The 20,054-nt window shown below is 39.5% G+C and overlaps 2 protein-coding genes across 6 annotated transcripts in view; both read right to left on the reverse strand.

Moving 5' to 3' along the window:
• ephb6 (eph receptor B6) overlaps positions 1-1,124 on the reverse strand; it is a 59,841-nt gene extending 58,717 nt beyond the window's left edge. The window contains exon 1 of the mRNA XM_044116956.1: positions 992-1,124. Coding sequence (XP_043972891.1) covers positions 992-1,049 — 58 coding nt within the window. The 5' untranslated portion in view covers positions 1,050-1,124. The remainder of the gene's footprint in view (positions 1-991) is intronic.
• Positions 1,125-5,135: 4,011 nt separating this feature from the next.
• slc2a3b (solute carrier family 2 member 3b) lies at positions 5,136-18,610 on the reverse strand. 5 transcript variants are annotated; one of them, XM_044117291.1, is made up of 11 exons: positions 18,514-18,610; positions 15,231-15,368; positions 10,461-10,568; positions 10,062-10,222; positions 9,009-9,249; positions 8,566-8,728; positions 8,264-8,451; positions 6,648-6,752; positions 6,463-6,564; positions 6,175-6,378; positions 5,136-5,424 (listed from the first exon to the last, which is right to left on the reverse strand). In XM_044117291.1, the coding sequence occupies exons 2-11, from the start codon at positions 15,252-15,254 to the stop codon at positions 5,224-5,226; spliced, it is 1,497 nt and encodes a 498-aa protein (XP_043973226.1). In that variant the 5' UTR covers positions 15,255-15,368; positions 18,514-18,610; the 3' UTR covers positions 5,136-5,223. The 5 variants fall into 5 exon arrangements, with proteins under 5 accessions (XP_043973226.1, XP_043973227.1, XP_043973225.1 ...); XM_044117292.1 differs by lacking the exon at positions 18,514-18,610 and adding an exon at positions 15,859-15,945; XM_044117290.1 differs by having other exon boundaries at positions 6,175-6,564; positions 10,461-10,565.
• Positions 18,611-20,054: the final 1,444 nt, after the last annotated feature.

Below are 20,054 nucleotides of genomic sequence, written 5' to 3' on the forward strand. Positions count from 1 at the left end.
ACACACACACATACATACACACACACGCACGCTGACTCAGACTGCTACAGCCAGATGAGTGTGAACAGGTGCAGCTCCCTCCAACGTACAGCCATAACCTTTGGAAAATAAATTGCTCGCTGACTGCCGACACGCTCTCCGGTGTTGGGGACGAGACGTAGAGAGATAGTTGATAATTACTATGCCTCGCACTTGAGCATTCGCCACTTATGTGCAACGTTAAGGTAGTTTTGAGTCACCAAATGATCGCAGGCGGCTTGCTTGAGTCGGCCCACTCTGCTCGCCTCTGATAGACCACTTCAAGGATGAAGTCTCACTTAGCTGTCTATCATTGTCATGCACACGCGAGCGCACACTCAACTCGTCCACTTTTATTAAAGACTCCCATTTAGTGAGCGCAGCAGTTTGAGTCGTGGGCAAACATCCGCTGGTGAAAGAAGAGTCCTGGGGGTAGGAGGGGGCAGAGACAGGGGTCTCAGGATGTCACATCTGAGAGATCATGAGTGACAGGAAGGGGGGAGCGCGTCGGGCGTGGGCTTGTTGGACGGAGGTGGCTTGATGTGCCCAAAGGCAAAGAAAGAAAATGGATTATGCAACGCATTATTCACTTGTTCCCCCCACCTCGCCTTATTTACATATCCTTTTGTTGACGGAGCTTGATGGGACCCGGCGCTGCGCCGGGGCACCTGCACCTCCACGCCAACAAAGTCCTGTCTGATCTGCTGCCACATAACATATCTGCACATGCATATTCACAGAGTGGTGCAAACACACAAGGGGGGTTAAAAAAAAAGGTGTTAATTATACAGAGCTGCAGGTGCGGCAGCACCGAGATCCCACGTGGCATAGTTTCACACACTGTCAAAGTCTCATTAATTCCTAGATATCATCATAACTGCGGAAGCCCGACAATGCTGATTACAAGCTCCTGAAGAGAGAGTCTGTGCGCTTCAGCAACAAGAATCTGGAAGAAGAAAAGTTTATCTCTTACCTTCCTCAGCTGAATTGGGCTGGAAAAAAAGGCAGAGAGACAGAAAGACACTCCACATCTCCACTCCAGAATGACACTGACAGACAGAGAGGAAGGGAGAGGAGCAGGAAAAAACAGAGGCAGAGGGAGATGGAGTGTGTGACAGAGTGGGAGGAGGAGGAGTCTGTTTGCTCCTTTTTTTTCAGGGAGAAAGAGGGAGGGAGGGAAAATGGAGGGAGGGTGGTGGTGGATGAATGGATGAAGGAGGGAGTAAAGAAAATATTTACAGAGCGGCAAACATTGCTGCTGCGGAGTAAGACTGGGGAGAGGAATAGATGAAGACATCAGAAGGAGGGAGAGGAGCGCAGTGAAAGTTATTTTCCCTGTCTGCCAGACAGAGGAGATGAATACAAGTTTGTCCGGTCTTTGCAAACCGCTGTCATGACACGTTTAAAGTCCATTCCAGCTGGCTCCTCCAGTGCCGCCCGGAAACCCGCGGCATCCCTCGCATGTCTGGACTCTGCGCTAACTTGCATTCTTAAGGCTGTGGCATGTGGGAGTTCAACTCTTCTTTTATTTACTTTTCTTTTTTGTGTGTTGATGGCAGTTTTGTGAAGAAAAAAGGAAAAAATAATAATAATAAACATAATTCAGAAATCATTTTGAATGTTCTCCATGTACCTTTGGTGGTTTCTCTCTTCCTAACAGCCCCCGCTGTTTATTCCTCTCAGACACACTCCTCACCTCTCAAGACAGATCACCCAGACAGCGTGCACTAACAAACACGCACGCACACACACGCGCGCGCGCGCGCGCGCCCTCAGCGCAGAATACACCTGCTGGTCTCTGCACGCCCCTCACTGGACAATCTGCAGAACTGCAGCATTTTGTAGGGTTTTCATGCTCCAGTTCATGTGATCAGTCAGACCGCTGCGGCTTCTGACATTGAAGATGCAGCTCGTTGGTTTGACACAATTAGATGGCCCGATTCCCAGCACAGCCCGGGGGGTTTGAGCCCAAAGCTACGTGATCCAAGGGGGCAGAAGACCTGAAAGCAAAGAGAGGTAAGAAATGTAGCAATCCGAACCACTACACACAAAAGCTGTATTTTATTTTACTTTACTTTATTTTATTCTATTTTTATTTTACTCTTAAAGTTTACCTGAACATGACAGAATCGACACAATAGGCCTACTACAAAATAATAATAATAACCATAATCGTTTTATGTTGTTATTTTATTAATTACAAATGTTAAAATAATAATTAAAAAATATTATATCCGTGCCTTTGTGTTCCTTTAAATCTCACTGCTGTGTTGAGGTTTTATTTTAGATTTGAGATGCTATTTTCTTGGAGGAGAAAATTATGTCTTAATTATGCTTTTCTCATGTTTTGATATTTTTCTCTAATTTTATTATGTGTCCCTACGTGTAATTAAATCCACAAAACGATTATACAAATTTATATAAATAAAGGCAAACAAATGAAAATGAAGATATAAAGTAAAAATTGAAAAAGAGGGACAGAAACAAAGAAAGAGAAAGCAGAGAGTTAACAGATTGCATACAGGTGACTAACATAACATTAGCTTCCAACACAGGTAGCTGAAACCTGCTGTAGGTAACAATATTTTTCATGTACTTCTTAAAACTGTTATTTGTACAAGACAGATAATCTGTGAATATTTTTTTTTAGCTCCTCTGCCTTCTTCCAGTAGTCCCTGGAAGTCATCTGTAGAAACACGCCACTGAGTCAAAAACAACCAATCAGAGCTGAGGAGGGGAGGAGCATCACGAGCGCTAAGACCCTCCTCCTCAGCTCTGATTGGTTGTTTCTGATGTGGAGCATTTCTTTAAATGCAGATGGAAAACAGTTGCATTAGAAGGAAGGAGGTTGATCTTTTTTTCACAGATTATCCGTCTCATACCATACTGTCACAACATAGTGACACTTTTAACAAATATGCATATATATATATATATTTTTTTATTTATATATATATTTTTTTTCAATTAACAGGATGAGATGCAGCAATATAGCCATGCTAAAACATGAGAATAAGAAAAAGAGCTTCGCCTGAGTCATGAGACGCCGCTACTGAACTACTGAAGGCTGGAAGAAGGTTTATGGAATGATGAATTAAAATGTGAAATCTTCAATTCATCACACGAAGTCGTTGTACATCATCGAGTAGCCCGTTTTGATATTCATTCTCACTTCTAATGTTACTGTATACTTCTCCATACTTTCTATTCAGATTTAAGACAGTGTTTTTTCATATTTTATTTTCTTCCATTTAGTACAATTGATTTATTGTTGCAGTTACACTCACTGAAACTGAGTGTATACACAGTTTCAGTTTTTAAAATGAGGGAAACACACACCTATAAATGAGCTTTTACCACAGCAGCAAAGGGAAATAGAGACAGCCACAGCGTGGAGTCGCGGATACAAGACAGACCTAATAAAGTTTTACAGAGCAGCAGCTACATTAAACATTCATGACAGCTAAATACTGCAGCAGCTGGTACCATACAGCACACACACACGAACATCCTCATCAGTTAAAGTCACACGATACACATGGCAAGCTTAAATTATAACTTACCACAAAGGTCAGCTCTCATCTGAATGTAGTTCAGTATGTAGTTCGACTGGCTTTATTTACACAAATATTCCATTAAAACAGCAAAATATACAAATTGTACATGTGAATATCGTGAATGGCAAAGCAGCATTATTGCGTTGTCTTTAGCAATTGTGCAAAGAGCAAAAAAACATGAAATTAACAGCAAAACATAAGACTAAAAGTGAATAAAACAAATTTTGCAAACCAGAAAAAGACCAATTTCAGAGTAAATGTTACTTTTGAGAAAGGAGTCTGACTGCTGAGTGCAAAGTGAAAAGCTGAAATAAGAAAAGCGCTTCTTCATCCAGTTTATGCAAACCCAGAAGAAAAATGCACCAGTACGAGAATCAACCTGGTTTCGAGCAAAGCCTAAACCAGCTGATCTTGATGCAGCAACTTGAGTCTACAGAATATTCACATGTCATCTCATGTTATCAGTAACAAGTTTACATATTTAATGACACATTTTGTGCATTAAACACTGAAATAAATACAATCCATTTAGTGTCTCTAGTCAACATCACAATCTCACAAGGCTGGTGACTTACAGGATGTGTTGTACATTAAGGTGTAAGTAGACAGGACTAATGAGAACACGTTATTTCAAACGGGAAAAATACTGTTTTATAGATGATAAAATGACCTGTGATCCAGGAGTTTTTGCTGACATAATTTCAAGTACAATAAAACCTTAAATATTTACAAAAAAGAAATGAACAACCTGAGTTTCTTTAATTTAACCGCGTATGCATGATGTAAAGAACTAGGTTACGACAGGATTATTTTTTTCCTTGTCATCAACATCGTTTTCTGCAGTAAAATCCTTAAACGGGAGCCACAAAGCTTACGCTTGTGCTTTAGGGAAGAAAACACTTTTAACACTGTTTTATTTTTAAATTCAGGGAGCATTTTCTGTTTTTACAAAAATATTATATTTACTGTAAGTCCCCTACAAACCTGTTCTTGTCCTGTTTCCTTATCAGCACAAACAAAGCTGAATGCAAAATTTAAAACCCAAAAAACAGAAAAACGCTGTCATGAGGTATCAGTGACAGCAAGGAGAAATGCCCTTTATGAGCTTAAAAATGTGTCTTCAGTGTATAAAAATGAAATTTTTCATGCTGCTCATTTCTCTGCTTTTACTAAACCTTGTCCTCCCGTGGCAGCAAAGCAAAGTGTTTTTCAAAGGGACTTTTTTAATTCTTTAATTCATTTAGGGACCAAACTGACTTCATCCAATACCAGCTTTTCAGGCTTGACCTCAATACATAAACCCAGTAATGCCTGTAACCTTTGAACACTGTGGGCAGCTGAAAATTCAAACATACATTGATCCTCTTATGTGGCACAATGAGAAGAGCCAGGACTGAAGATGTCCCTAAACACCAAGCACTGGTGCAGCAGTCGAGTTTGGTCAGGATTAATCCTGACCAAACTCATAGGTTTTATTAATTATAATAATTATAATACTATTCTTCATGGGGGAAATATTCTACAAAATAATTTAAAAGGAGTATAGTAACATCTCGACTCTTACAGGAAGAAGCTGCAGTTTATTTTCCCTCCATACCAGCCAATTTTATTACTGATTCTCTGAAGGTAGATTCACCATGGGAAGTTATTATGTGGTGGACATGGGGGCCGAGTCAGGCCTGAGGACCATGGCGTCAGGCGCCGACGAGGGAGCGGGTTTGGCGGCGAATCCCTGCTCGATTTGATCGAAGGTCCTTCCTTTGGTCTCAGGGACTCGCAGGAAGGTGAAGATGAAGAAGAGGATCAGGAGGACCATGAAGATGAGGAAGACGTATGGGCCACAAAGTTCCTGAAAGAAGGAAGGATATTTGTTATGCTACACATTTTTTCATGTTGCAATATAAACGTCAATGCATTTTTCTTGGATTTTCTGTTCGGTTCTTTGTCCTGCTGGATGATGAACCCCCGTCCAAGTCTTGAGTGTTTTGCTGCCTCTAGCAAGTTTGTATCCATTATTCCCCCTGTGATCGACTCCATCCCTGTTCCCATAAGTCTGAACAGCCCCTTTATGGGAAGCATCCCCACAGCATGCTGCTGTCACTACCGTATGTCACAATGAGGATGGCATGTCCAGGTCCATGTGAACAGCTAGTTTATCTCAACAACAGCACTTTGCGAGTGAGCCAGAAGGTTCAGTCTTGGTCTCACCTGACTGAAGCGCTTTCCTTCACTTAATTCCTGAGACTTTTTATGGTTTTATTTCACAGCTTTCTTCATGCGAGGTTGGATTACTATCTACACAGCTGCCATGGACACAGGCAGTGTGTAACTACTTCTGAAGATATTAGACGTATTGGAGTAAAGAGGTCTGAGTGCAACACACTTTTTAGGTTTTCGTGTATGAACATGTTGAAAATTACATTTTGAATTATTTTCCTTCCACTAATCTTTACATGTTACTTTGTCTTGGTCCGTCTTAAGAAATAACAATGAAATACGTGCAGGTTTGTGGTTGTAATCTGACAAAATGTGGATAAACATTCAAGGGAATAAATATGGTCATAAGGCACTGTATGAGTAATAATCTACTGCTAAATACCTCCAGTTTGGGAAATCCCAGCCCCACCAAGAAGTTGGCGGTCCAGTTGGAGCAACCAGAAACGGCCATGGCTGCAGGTCGAGGCCCCTGAGAGAAGAGCTCAGCAACAATGAACCAAGGGATGGGACCCGGACCCATCTCGAAGCTGGCGACGAAGGTGAACACAGCAATGATAGCCAGGTAACTCATAACCTGGTTGCTGTTCTGCATGGCAAGAGGACAACAGCTTAGATAAAATGCATAACTAGAAACCAAATGATAAATTAACTCATTGTGTGTCTGGCTCACCACTAAGGACAGGAAGATGGTCATGAGGAGGGCAGAGACCGCCATTCCTGCCAGTCCGATCAGGTGCAGTGTCCTTCTTCCAGCCCGCTCAATGAGGAACAGCTGAAGCGCAGAGAGCAAGACTGGTTGATCAGTGGCCAGCAAACAGGGAACAAGATCTGAATAAGGACAATACGGACACTTACAGAGACGATGGTGAAGACGGTGTTGACGATGCCGGCTCCGATGGTGGCATAAATGGGCTGAGAGACACCAGCAGATTTAAATATGCCTGTCGAGTAGTAGAAAACCTGGAAAAGATAACGGTTGTCACTGTTGAGGAGGCGTTATTTAAATGAATAAAACATGGTCATTCAAGGGAGTCTTCCTCGGCTGTTCATGAGGATGTACTGATGTATCAGTGGTAATGCTATTCAAAAAATGGTAAATATAAAATTATCTTTATATATAGACAATTGACGGGTGTTCATCCATATTGAACACATACCTACACTTATCTATTTCAAAGTCTATATTCAAGTTAACAGGTCTCTGCTTATGATTTATTTTTATAGAGCTAAATAAACTCTGACACTACAAGGTTAACAGTGGACAGAAGGTGTTTTTTCATCTATCTATAGAGACTTGGTAATTATACATCTATATAAATTAAACACTCTGCTGCAGTTCTCTATCGCTGAGCTTTGGAGACTTTAAGCTCTTTGCATAAATGTAGATTCTCCTCCAACCTTGCTTGTCACAGTTCAACTTACTTTAACATTTTTATTTTGCTTTGTCACTACGGACATATTTATGAAGATCAACACACACATCTGTCTCACTTATTTAATATGTCCTCTTGTCTTTCCCATTTGGTAGAGCGGGTAAGATAAATTGGTTTCTGTATCATGTCATGTTTATCCTTCAGAAAAATTTAATATTACTACTAAGAAGTTCCAGAAAACTGTGATCAACTTCTATACAGAAAGGTTGAATAAAAAGTTTCAGATCTTTTTTTAAAGGGATTTAAAATCAATTTATACAGTTTTTACAATAGAATATCAAGTATATCTCTTGATTTTGTGTTACGTTACTTTACCTTACTTAGAAGCTGAGGAGCAGTCGACAATTCTATTCAATTATTAATTATGCAGAAGTACAATTTAAGTGTTCACTAAGCTTCAAGCAAGACAGTAAGTCGTCGTGTTTTTTGGGGCTTTCGTGCTCTTGAGGGAATGACTGTTTTTTCAGAGGCTAAACAGTCCATTATGTCCTGCAGGGAGTCCCACCAGGGATCTAAGTTTCCTGTTGCTTGCAGATAAAAACAAGCTTCATTAGAAGTAAAAGTGAAGATTAGAAATGTTTTGTAATGCTACAAGGGACTTGGAGGTGTTAATACTCCTGATTTAAGGCCAGATATTTTTGTCTGATTCATTGTTTTTAGGAAAATATGGATGTGTGCAGCTTTAGCAGTGCTTTCATAGGGATATGGTTAAGAGAATAAGCTGCTTATTCTTAACCATGAACTTTAACCTTATTCTTTATTGACACAGGCCAATAAAGTTAATGTGTTTGGTGGAGTCAGATCAATGTTGGGATCGCTGGCTGCGCAGGGATTGTCATGACAAACATGACAGCTAATGATGAATCTAGGCGGCCGTGTTGCATAACCTCGTTGTCCAAATCTTTAATAAAACACTTTAAGGACTCCACTCACACAGTCTCGCTTTGTGATTGTCCAAAAAAAGTTTGAGTCAAACCGAATGAGCGTTCCAGCCCGAGTTTAAAGATCTATACTGAGCCACATGTGATGTATACTCACAGCGTTGATGCCAGACAGCTGCTGGGAGAGCTGCAGGGTGATGGCGATGATGAGCGGCTGGCGGTAGTTTGGTGAGCGGAAGAGTTCGGGTATAGACACTTTCTTCTCCATAGCCATCTTCATGCCCTCCTCCTTCATCTCCTGAATGTCGTCACTGACATTATCAGTGCCGCGCAGACGCTCAAGGGCTGCGGCAAGAAGCGGAGGAAATCAGGGGATGTAGACATAGAGTGAAAGGAGGATGCAGGTATCGTTTCAAAAATGTCAAAGACAACACTACATGAGAAGAGGAAAAAACAGACCTTTCCTGGCCTCATCCTCCTCGTTGAGGACGATGAGGAGGTAGCGAGGACTTTCAGGGCAGAAAGGGAGCATGGCGCTCTGTATCACTGCCGGCAGGATGGTAAGAGAAAGCAGCAAAGGCCATAAACGGTCTGATCCCAAAGCAGCCTCCAAACCAAAGATCTGAAACACAACGAGGAAGAAATGATGCACATAAATCGGACTAAAATTAATTCAAGTTATTTATTTATACATGTTAGTTTAATGTATTTTGGACCACTTTTAGTTAGTCTGCCACATGAAATACCATTAAAATACATAGTTTGTAGCTGTAACATGAAAAAAATGAAATAGTTCAAAGAGTATAAATACTTTTTCAATCCATTGTCTTCCTAATAATTTACAAAAGAATGCAACAAAGATCAAAGCTAATAAAAAGACTAAAGTAAGAAAAAAAGCATACCTGCGCCACCAGGATTCCAACAACGACACCCAGCTGGTGCAGGGTGCCAAAGGCTCCTCGCAGGGCGGTTGGAGAGATTTCGCCCAGGTACATTGGGGTCAGACCAGTACAGAGACCGCAGAAAATACCTATGACCAATCGACCAATGATGACCATCTCAAAGGAGCGACACATAGACGACAGTCCCATCAGACTGCCGCCCAACAGAGCCAGGCTGTTCGAAAGCAGCATCGATTTTCGCCTGGTTATTGGACAAAGAAACAGAGACAAACACGTCTGGATAGGAATTTATGAAAGCAACTGGATATCTTGTGCATTGCAATAAATTATAATGTTATCTAAATGTTTATTTATTTCAGTTACTCAACTTGACAGAAGTAAACCCCATTCATACACATAGTGTTGATTTATTACACCAACGGAGAGATATGTTCAAGTGTTTGATTCTGTTCATTTAGATTATAATGGCTAACAGTCAATGAAAACACAGATTCAAATACCATAAAGACCAACACAAAAATTTGTGCTTATATACTCCTCAGTGTATGGGCTCAGTGCTTAGTATTTGTGCCTTTCTGATGTTCCTCCAAACTCCAGGGCTTTAATTTCCTATTTAAATTCAAAGTTTACTTTCTTCTGAAAAAAAGACTTTGAACCACTGAACAACAGACCAGTCATTTGTCTCCTAGCCATGTGGATTCCTGTTTCCTCTGTAATTTTTCTACTATTTTGTACAAAATTTTCTAGTGATATACTTGGATACAACACTATCAGCCAATTTATTGAGCAATGATCTTTTATGGATTACGTTCTATGTGAAAGGTGTCTGCTGGACATCTGTCAAGTCAGCAGTTGTATTAAAGACCATATTTTATTGTTTTTATGTAGGTGACATTCCTAACTTCTGATTAAATGAAACTGGGTTTTTATAATCTCTCATTATCATCTAAAATAAAATAAGTACTGGTATCTAATCACTTTGTGTGTGAAGAGTCTAAAATAAATTAACTTTTCAATAATATTTTAATTTAAATAATATTTGCATCTGCTCACCTGCCGAATTTGTCGACAAGGATTCCAACAGAGAGCGACCCGATCATGCCACCCACACTGAAGATGGCCACAGCGAAGCTCCACACCATGGTGGTGGCTCCCGGGGAAAAAGGATGTCCGTAGCGCTCACTGGACACATTCTGGAAAAAGGTTCGTAATTTCTGGAGAAAAATAAAAAGGAAAAAGGAAAAAAAAAAAATTCATGTTAAAGCAAAGTGAAATTTTAATTATGTCCACATGGGGGCAGAGTAGACCTCAGCATTGCTAAAATAGGCACGTTTGCTAAATAAACGAGGCCCATGTTTGGTATCACAGTTCTTACTTAGGTCGCAGTGACCCAGCTAGCATGGATAACACCAAATACAGACTACAAATATGAGTGCATAACTAGACACACACCGTCTCAGGTGCATTGATGACTCCTGTGTTGTATCCAAACTGCAGAGAGCCAATCGCTGCTGTTGAGACGCAGAAGAGAAGGTAGGGGTTCAGGCTCTTCTTGGGCTGCTGGGAGAGAAAAAAAAGCAGAGCGTTATGACAGGCCAGCGCAGATGAAAGCAGATGGAGCTCGTGTACAAATGGCTCCCTGGGTTTGAATGCTGGATGTGTCCAATTCCAGGCTAGAAACAAAGCTCTGGTTGTTTACACGAACACTGGTAATTACACACAATGAGGCTTTTCTGTAAATGCTCTCCCTCTTGTTTTCAGATCAGCGCATTAGCAGCTGCAGGCCGAGTTCTGAAAGCAGGTTTAAGCGCACTGCACATGTCCTCTGATTTGTGGGTCGGAGGTATTTCTCAGAAAAGGAGCTAAACAGAGCATAAATCCTTCGGTGAAAATTTTCTCCAACTGGTTTAAGAATTAAAGTGGGCTCAGCTTTTAATTACTGGTTAATTCACCTGACAAAAATTGGTTCCTGTAATGTGACAAAGTATTTGCCCCCTTACAGCCTTTTTCTCTCTTCAAGGTTACACCCGGATGTGTTAGAGCTTCAAACTAACTTTAATATTTGACAAGCATAACCAGAACAAAAACAAAACACCCATCCAGACCGATCTAACACACGGACACAGTTGTTTTACTTCCACCAAACTGGAATTTTTTTGAGAATGAACTCCCTGCTTATTGCTGTGAATGTCACAGGAATATCTGTTACATTAAAGCCTTTAATCAGGGGTCTAAATGGCAGATTCAAAAACCTTCAACTTTGTTTTTTATTTATATACCTTCATTTCCCAAAGGTTTAACCAAAGTGATCGTGAGGTTAAACCCACAACCTCAAGATCTTGAAAGATCTTCTCCTTTGGGGTTTTTCAGAAGAGGGCAAAATTCATCTTTCTATCATTTACAGCAAGCTGTCCAGGCCCTGAAAAAGCAAAACATTTCCAGACCATCACAGCACCAACACCATGTTCGACTGTCTCATCAGTTCAAAGAACATTTAAGATGTCCTTCTGATGTCTCTAGGATGAGTAACCACTGTACCCTTGGAGTAATTTTGGTCAGTGGGAAACGTTCACCACTTTTTTAGGTCTTCTCCATTTGTGGATAATGGCACTCGCTGTGATTCAATGTAGTTCCAAAGCCTTAAAAATGGCTTGGTAAGCCTTTCTGGACTGATAGATGTGAGTAAATTTGGTTTGTATCCATGGTTGAATTTCTTTCGATTGCAGCAGGATGTGTTGCTTTTTGAGATATGCTGTCTGACAGGTTCCCTTTAAGTTATTTCTTGATTCTACAGATCTGTCAGTAATCTGACATTAATCCCATTGGTTTGGATAGATTTTGTTCTACTGATAAGCAAAACGATTACTTGAAAACATCACTTTATATTTCCTGGTTAGTCTGAGAATTTATTTGATAAAATCAAAATGCAAGTGTAAAACAGAACAAATGTGTAATGTGGATAATTCTTTCTCGCAGTTCTCTACAAAGCTGCCAAAAGTGAAAATTGTAGACTGTAGAGAAGCAGAAATTAATCCAGGTATTTATGAGGTTGTGGCTTTAAGCAAGCTTCGTGGAAGCAGCACAAGTTACAATTTGACTTAAAAACTGACTGCATAACCAAATGCCTTTCAAATTACTAAATCACTGAGTACTTCATGGGCAGTGAGTCGAGCCTAATAGAAAGGGTTTGCCATCCAAACAGCCTCATTATCAAACAAAAATGGATTTTTTTCCCCTCTCTATTTCCACTGCTGCTGACAACTTGCAAAAAGGCCGACTCATTGTGCACATTGTATTGTTTAATTGGTTCCCATGCTCACATCAAGAACCTTTTCAGAAACGAGCCGACCAAAAGGAGCACAAAAAGGTCTGTCCTGTCTTTCATCATATCTCTTTCTGCACAGATTACATAAGTCAGCCCTCAAACATTATTATGGTTCCCTCCTCGTGTTATTCAGGACAAACTGTTTAAAAAAAAAACCTCATAAAGTGTCTAGAAATGAAACAGCCTGTTCTTACATAGTCTGCCATTAATCTTTTTTATTTACAGTAGAGAGAAGCTGTATGTCTGCAGCTGCTTTCATCAGATGCCTCTTAACGTAAAGCTCCAGCCAAGTCACCGTGAGCCAGCAAAAAAACAGGAAGTCATGAATTTTTTTTAATGACAAATGGCAATCATTGATAACATTAAGAAAAGACATCAGTGGGTGACACTTTTAGTTTTCGCAGAAAATTTCACATCCTAAATTTCAAACACTGGTATTAGTGTTTGACATTTAGTGATAAAGTGATGTGAAAACCTGTGACAGTGGCTCTCATGGTTTAGCTCTGCTTTGCTCGGAAGGTTTGGGTTGCACATGATTTCAAGAGGAAACTGAGGTTTTGTCTAAAAATGCAACACAGAGATCCAACAGCAAACAAGTGAAGGAACCAAAAACAGCAAAAATGACATGGATTTTATTCCATTACAATGCAGAACAGAGCTAATGCATCTGGATTAACAAATGTTTATGTTATTACGTGCAAGACACAGTTTTTGTGATGAGCTAGAGAATATTAGACTTATAATAACCCACGGTAAAAATGATCAGCGTATGAATAACATGCAACTCAAAACAGGGAGTGGCCATCTGTGCACAAAGCAGCAGCGTCATATGATCATTCCATGGCTGGATGAGGGGACTGTAGCAACATGTTTCAGAGATGGTGGGTGCACAGACATGCAACCACCAGCATGCCAGAGTACACCAGCCTGTTTTTATGCTTGTCATGACGGCTGTCATGGAGATGTTGCACTCAGATTTACTGTAAAAATGATCAGGATTCGAATAAGACTACCCAGTAATATATTACTAACAATTGAGATGATTTTGTGATCTGTGCTAGTTCTTGTTTGGATATATTAAAACTGGACATCCTCTGTAAAGCCCCACTGTCCTATTTTTTTAAAATTACTTTTCTTACACTCACTGGAAAATAACTGACTTATTAAAAGCCACAAGCGATTACAGTAGTCCTGATTTTCTTTGCAACGCTTAACTTCCACATTCATGTCATCTTGCAATTAGCTTCCCCATCACAGATGAAGCAAAGATTTTAAGCAACATCCACAAATGGAGCAACTGCTTACAAAAGACCAACTACAACAAATTTTTCAAAAGGTGTAGTTTGTTATAAAGAATACAACATTTTTGTTTGTTACTTTAAAAAGAATGTTTATACACATCTCTCATTCTGCTGGACATTGCTGGAAACATCTTGCATGTATGTGGTAGAAAAACGTCAAACTCCACAAGTGTCCTATTCCTAAGGTTTAAAGCTCTTCAAACAAATTACATAATTAAAACAGCAATGACCCTCCACCATTAAGAACAGCTCACTTCTGTTACTTGAGAAAAAGCTACAAATTACAAAGAGGTGATATTCTGTGAAACAAAGTATTAGAGCCATACTAAGAAAAAATATATATAATTACAACAATAAAGTCATAATAATGCAACAACAAAGTCGTAGTATTACTGGAATAAAGTCATAATACTATGACTTTATTCTTGTAACATTATTTTCTAAGCGCAGCCCTAATACCAAAAGTTTCTTTCTATCTATCTATCTATCTATCTATCTGTCTGTCTGTCTGTCTGTCTGTCTGTCTGTCTGTCTGTCTGTCTGTCTGTCTGTCTGTCTGTCTGTCTGTCTGTCTGTCTGTCTGTCTGTCTGTCTGTCTGTCTGTCTGTCTATCTATCTATCTATCTATCTATCTATCTATCTATCTATCTATCTATCTATCTATCTATCTATCTATCTATCTATCTATCTATCTATCTATCTATCTATCTATCTAATATTCTGTCGTAAGATTTGGCTGTTATGCAATTCACCGGTATAAAGTTAAGCACCAAGTGAAGACATGCTCTTCTGGAATCAAATCTTAAATTTTAGTTCTCACATGTTTTCCACACTGCAGTGTGTTTCCCAACTTCAAGCTTCTTGTTTGGTTCCTTAGTTAAATAAATATTTGTTGAGTCAAGATAGGTATAAACCTTTTAAAAGACTTTCTACTCAGTAAAAGATAGCAAGACCTTTCAACTCAAAAGGCTCAAATCAAAGTAAACTGGTGACAAAGTCTATGTTGAGTTGGACGTGCTTTGTATTGCATCAAAACTGGGTCCAAGTGTCACCTCTATTGACTACAAATCAATACATCTGAATGACTATCAGCAGAAATAATTACAGTGTTTCGGTCTTAAATAAAAGCCCCTACGTCATGCAGCACATTTTCATTCTAGTTTTTGGTGCAAATATTTTGACACACTGCAATAAGACCAGTTTTACTCAATATTATAAAACGTTCAGAATATTATGTAAGGGCTCTGCTTTTGCTACACATTTTCTACAGTGTCATCCCACTTTTGAATTGGATTGAACTGAATGCAGTAAACTTAAGGACACACAAGTCCCAACTTGCCCCCTAAGAATCCTGCCTTATTTTTTCTATCCTTAGTCATGTCCTGAAGTGCTCAACTCTCATCCGGAGCTCCTGAGTGGAAAAATACCACAATACTGGAACCAGGATTTCTGTTACCCAATTTGATAAGCTCACGCATCCATTACAATGTAACTAATGTTGTATAAAAACAACACAACTTGAAATGTTATTGCTAAATAGTTGTTGAAAGGATACCACTAAGTTCTGGTGTGACATGTGAATGGCTTTTTGTTTACCCTGTCGTCGTCCAGCGTCTGCATCTTGTTCGCTGCTCCTTAAAAGATGTAAGGGTGAACACTTCTGGGACTCTTCAGAGATGGATGTTTCTACTGCCTAACAAGCAAGCTCTTCTTGGAAAACTGCCACAGGAAAACCTGGAAACAATCAAAACAAATAAACATTAATTTAAAAAAAATTAGATTAAGAACCTTCAGTATAATAACTTTTAGTCAAATGCCAAAGCATCTTCTCAATATCAAACCGATTCTGAGGAAAACTAGTCTGAAAGCTTTTACCGCAGAGCACCACACAGCAGAAGAACGGGGATGCTAACTTGAACTATGAATGAATTCAGCAGTTAGACACTCAAACTTAACAGTAAACTCCTCCCTTCTCTTCCGCACTCACTCTCCTCTTTTGCTCCAGTTTATGACACCGCGAAAGCTTCATCTTTTTACATAGCAATTGCATGAACTGTTTCTTATTATCGCTAATAGTACAATAACCTCAGCATGTAAACTTCATATTGTGATCTGGCTTACACAATTAAATTCGAATAGTGTATTTTTCCAAGACGAGGTCATAAACACACTTTTAACATAAAGTATATAAACAAAAAGTAATTAAATAAAAATGACTAATTACCTTTAAAGTGAAGTTTTTTTGTTTGTTTGTTTTTTTCAATCTTTTGTTTCATTAAAGAAATCCTCTCCAGATGTGATTGCTCTGACAAGTGTTCACTCTATCTGCATGGGAGGTTTTTTATACTGAGTGGCACGACCTCGTCGGCACGTTGCGTCTCTGTTATTCATGAGCAAATAAGAGCATCTCAAGTGAGTAACGCGTCCGTGTGGTGATGTCTGCGGAAACGCAGCAGACGCGCTATCGCTCGGATACGTGCTCCGGCGAACGTACACACGTACAGCGCATTTAAAAAGGGCGGGGGTGGGGCGGCAGAATAAAACCCTGCCGGGTGAATGGAGGTCTCTGTCCGGCTGCTGGTGGCCCTGCTCGCCGCCCACCGGGGCTGCTGCAACAAAGGCTGCACCCCCACGGGTCAGACCCAAAGCCTGGTCATGCAGAAATCATGAGACCGGCTCAGTGGGAGGTAAATGAACGGGCTCCCGTCCAATTCTTTTCCTAATATAATCTTTACAGCTGCCAAAAGCTTATTTCTGAACCTTAGCAAATTATCCAGGAGGACAAAAAAAAGAAAAAAGAAAAAAAACGAAACAAAACAAACAGAAAACTGTAACTTTGAAAGTTTTTCTCCCTGTCTTAATGAATATTATTCATTGAAGCATAGATTAATTCATAACTAGTTTGGGCCTAAATGCAGTCCAAAAAACTGCTGTAAGCAATTTTTTGTGGAAGCTTATTGTCTGTAAGGTAGGGGGGGAAATATACCACAAACACAGACAGAACTGATACAGGTTAGAAAGAATACAAAAGAAACTAATTTAATAAAACATAATTTAAGTACCTGCAGGGTATACCTCCAAAGAAGAAGGCGGTGTGCAGGAGAGGTGAAGAAAAAAGTGCATGAAGGGTGGAGTGGATGGATTTGTGACAGAGGTGCAAGATACACAGGTAGTATCAATGATGCAATCAGACTTGCTATAGAGGGTTTACTTTGCCCTGGACAAGCCCAACAACATAGTAAGGATTACTTTGACTCCCTTTAATTACATTCAGCCTGAGCTGAATGTAATTAAGCTCAGTCTGTTGAACTGAGGATTTATCTGATGTGAATATTGCAGATTTAAATCATCCAGTAACCCACAGCATTGCCACCACCAGAGAACTGGGCCTTTAACAAATATATAGCAAAAAATTTAACACTGTGCCTGGAACACGTTTTGATACCCTGGAGTGTTTTTGTGTTGTTGTTTTTTTATGTGAAAGCCACATATTTCAACATGTGTTATTAGAGTTTTGAGATAAAGCAAATCTGAAGTTTTTGTGTGCATTTGTTTTCATCCCCACTGAGTCTGCAATTCTTTTGGGGGGCAGGGAGGAGCTGTCTAACTGCTTTGCAGGAGACTTGGCGTTTCTGCTATTTCTTTGCAAAAGAGCTGAAACTCAGTCAGATTGGGAGAAGAACTTATGAATATCATTTTTCAGTTTTTTTCCACTGATTCCCATTTGAATTTAGGTCTCAATGACTGTGCAATTCTAGCTTATTAATATACCCATCTGAACCATTCTATTATACAGTAGCTCAAATGCCAGCCTGGATTCGTGCTGGATTGTTTCTGCGTTCTGGATTGTTCTGCAAGCCAAAGCATCCATAAAGATGTTAAGAAAAGTAACTGATAGTGGACAAAGTTACAGTGTAACTAATAAAACAAACTAGCAAAACACATTACATATCCTCACAACTTGAGGGCCCATTCAGGGGAATCGCCATGAAATTGTACTTGATTTGGAAAGGCACACGCATGTCGATATGAGGCCCCACAGTTGACAGTGGATGACAGAGTGGAAACACCAAACATGAAATCAAAGGAATTGTCTGTAGATTTCCGACACAGGATTGTGTTTTGGCACAAATCTGGTGAAGGATACAGAAACATTCCTGCTGCTTTGAAGGTCTCAGTGAGCTCCGTGGCCTCCATCATCGGTTAATGCTAAAACAGCAAGATAACACTATGGCAACGCTGCCTCTTTCTGCAGACTGGTTGCGCGTGCATCCGCCGTGTTTACAAACAAATAACCCCCCCATAATTTTCAGGCAGAGCAAGCCAACCGGTTGAAATTTCCTGTTGTTGTTTAAATTAAGGTCAAAAGAATACACGCTATAAATCTGTTTTTGCATGTATAAGAATGTATGACAATAACGTTATTCCATAACTGGTTAAGACATGATTCATTTTTGTATTAATAATTCTAATAAATTGATACATTTAGCTGACTAAAACTTTATTATAATTAAAAACTAGACAAAAACTGAAGCAGTTCCGATGACTAAATTATGACTAAAATTAAATTACATCAATTTCGTCCAAAGCCTAGATTAAAACAAAAATTTGCTGTCGAACCCTGGCTTGCTTTTCTTAACTGAAGATCTTTTATTAACGGATTTGTTTGGGAACTGGCATACAACAGAAAGGACAAATACATTACAAGCTACTCTGATTTTAATGCTACACTCAAAACGTTTTTGCAACTGAAATATAACAGAAAGGAAATGAATTACTAGCTAATATGCTACTCACTTTTCTATTTTTTTTTTTTAATTATCCAAATAAAACAACCACAAGATATGTCTAAGTGCCTTTCAAACACATACATACTTACAAAGTTTTCCGAGGATACAAAGGGACAACAGGACATTCAGGGTGTTCATGAGTCCTTCTGTCTCTCCTAACTGCCTAAATTCTTGTTGACATAGTTACCGGAGAAAATTACGTCGAAGATAGTTTACTCAAAAGAGCGATCACTCGGAAATGTTTTTACAAAGACATTATAACAATGATTTTTGCAATACAAATGTGATACTCTGATCAAATTTCAAACCATCCTTAGCATAAATTCAGTCATACAGTTTGCTAACTATGAACTTACTTACCAACTTATTTTTACTCTAACTAGTTGACATTATTTGACCAAATAATGCCAAATTAGTTGGTATTATTTGGTCAAATTTAACAATTTAAGTGTTAAATGCCCAGCTTAACACATAAATTGGGCATTTACACGTTAAGCTCATGGATACACTGCGGCATTGTCACAGTAAGGACCACCAACAGGTCATCTCTTTGGTGATTGAAAAGTCAATAAAGGAGTCTAGAGATTTCTAAAGTGGAGAAGTATTGAACCCACAGAGACAGGAAGATAAAGACCCACTGTAATGGAAAATTCTATAATGTGCTCCTCACCCCTCTTCTGGTTTAGAAATTTCTGCATAGTCTTATCATGAGATTGGTCAAGCTGCTCTCAAGACTTATGCAGTGTCATATGACAGCAGGGGAGAGCTCCTTAATCCAGACTATCTAAGTGTTACTTCCCCAATGTAGAACTTATTTGCCCTCTTTAGCATGAAAGAACAACCCCCTATCCTTAACAATAGACAAATGGCAAGACCATCTGTGTTGGGCTCCACAGAATTGTTGGTACATAACAACTAGGGATTCACACCTATTCTCCAATCAAGTCTCTCTTCTCTGACCAGAACCTATAAAAGGAAGCCAGATCCACTGTTGGTCAGAGCAGACTGACAGACTCCTTTTACTCTCTATTTTTGTTCTCACCTTGCAAGGTTTGAATAAATTTCTTAATTTCTTCTCATCCAGACTCTTGTTAAAGTAATTTTTTCCACAACACCCACAGACACAGTTTGCTATGCGCAAGCTCATTCCAAGGGTTTTGTAATCAGAGACCAGAGTTTTTGAGAGCACATAAACAAATTTGAGATACAGATTTCTGCATGATTCATTCTTATTGCTACACATTTTAAACCGTGCCTCTATGTGTTTTTAGGTTTTTGACACCTGATTGTATCATGTTGTGGCTTTTCTCACGTGTCTTCAGAAACCATAAAAAGCCTTACAATCAACAACTTTTTAGCGCAAAGGAAAAGGAAGCAAAGAAATTATCAAAGAGCAATAAACAAGAGTGGAAAGCTGAAAGGCAAGTGTTCAATGAAGAGAGGCATCCTGCAGGAGATGAACCGCTCTGCTGGCCCTTAGATGAATAGACAAGGTCCACAGCAAGGATGGAGGTCAAGATCAACTCTTAAATGACTCTTGAGGTATTTGTGTGAATTGGGAAATAACCCTTCGGCTGCAGTTCCTGGCTTTGATGATATACAATAGTGAGCAAAGAAGGTGGAGGCTGAT

Source organism: Gambusia affinis, linkage group LG05, assembly GCF_019740435.1.
Source record: "Gambusia affinis linkage group LG05, SWU_Gaff_1.0, whole genome shotgun sequence".
In the NCBI taxonomy this organism is placed as follows: Eukaryota; Metazoa; Chordata; class Actinopteri; order Cyprinodontiformes; family Poeciliidae; genus Gambusia; species Gambusia affinis.

Excerpts from the sequence above, each read along its gene's own strand:
- slc2a3b (XM_044117288.1), bottom strand. The coding sequence starts at position 15,254 with ATGCAGACGCTGGACGACGACAGG. Across the intron at positions 9,250-10,061 it reads CTTGTCGACAAATTCGGCAG|GCGAAAATCGATGCTGCTTT; the intron begins GTGAGCAGATGC and ends TCCAATAACCAG. Across the intron at positions 8,452-8,565 it reads GGAGGATGAGGCCAGGAAAG|CCCTTGAGCGTCTGCGCGGC; the intron begins GTCTGTTTTTTC and ends TTCTTGCCGCAG.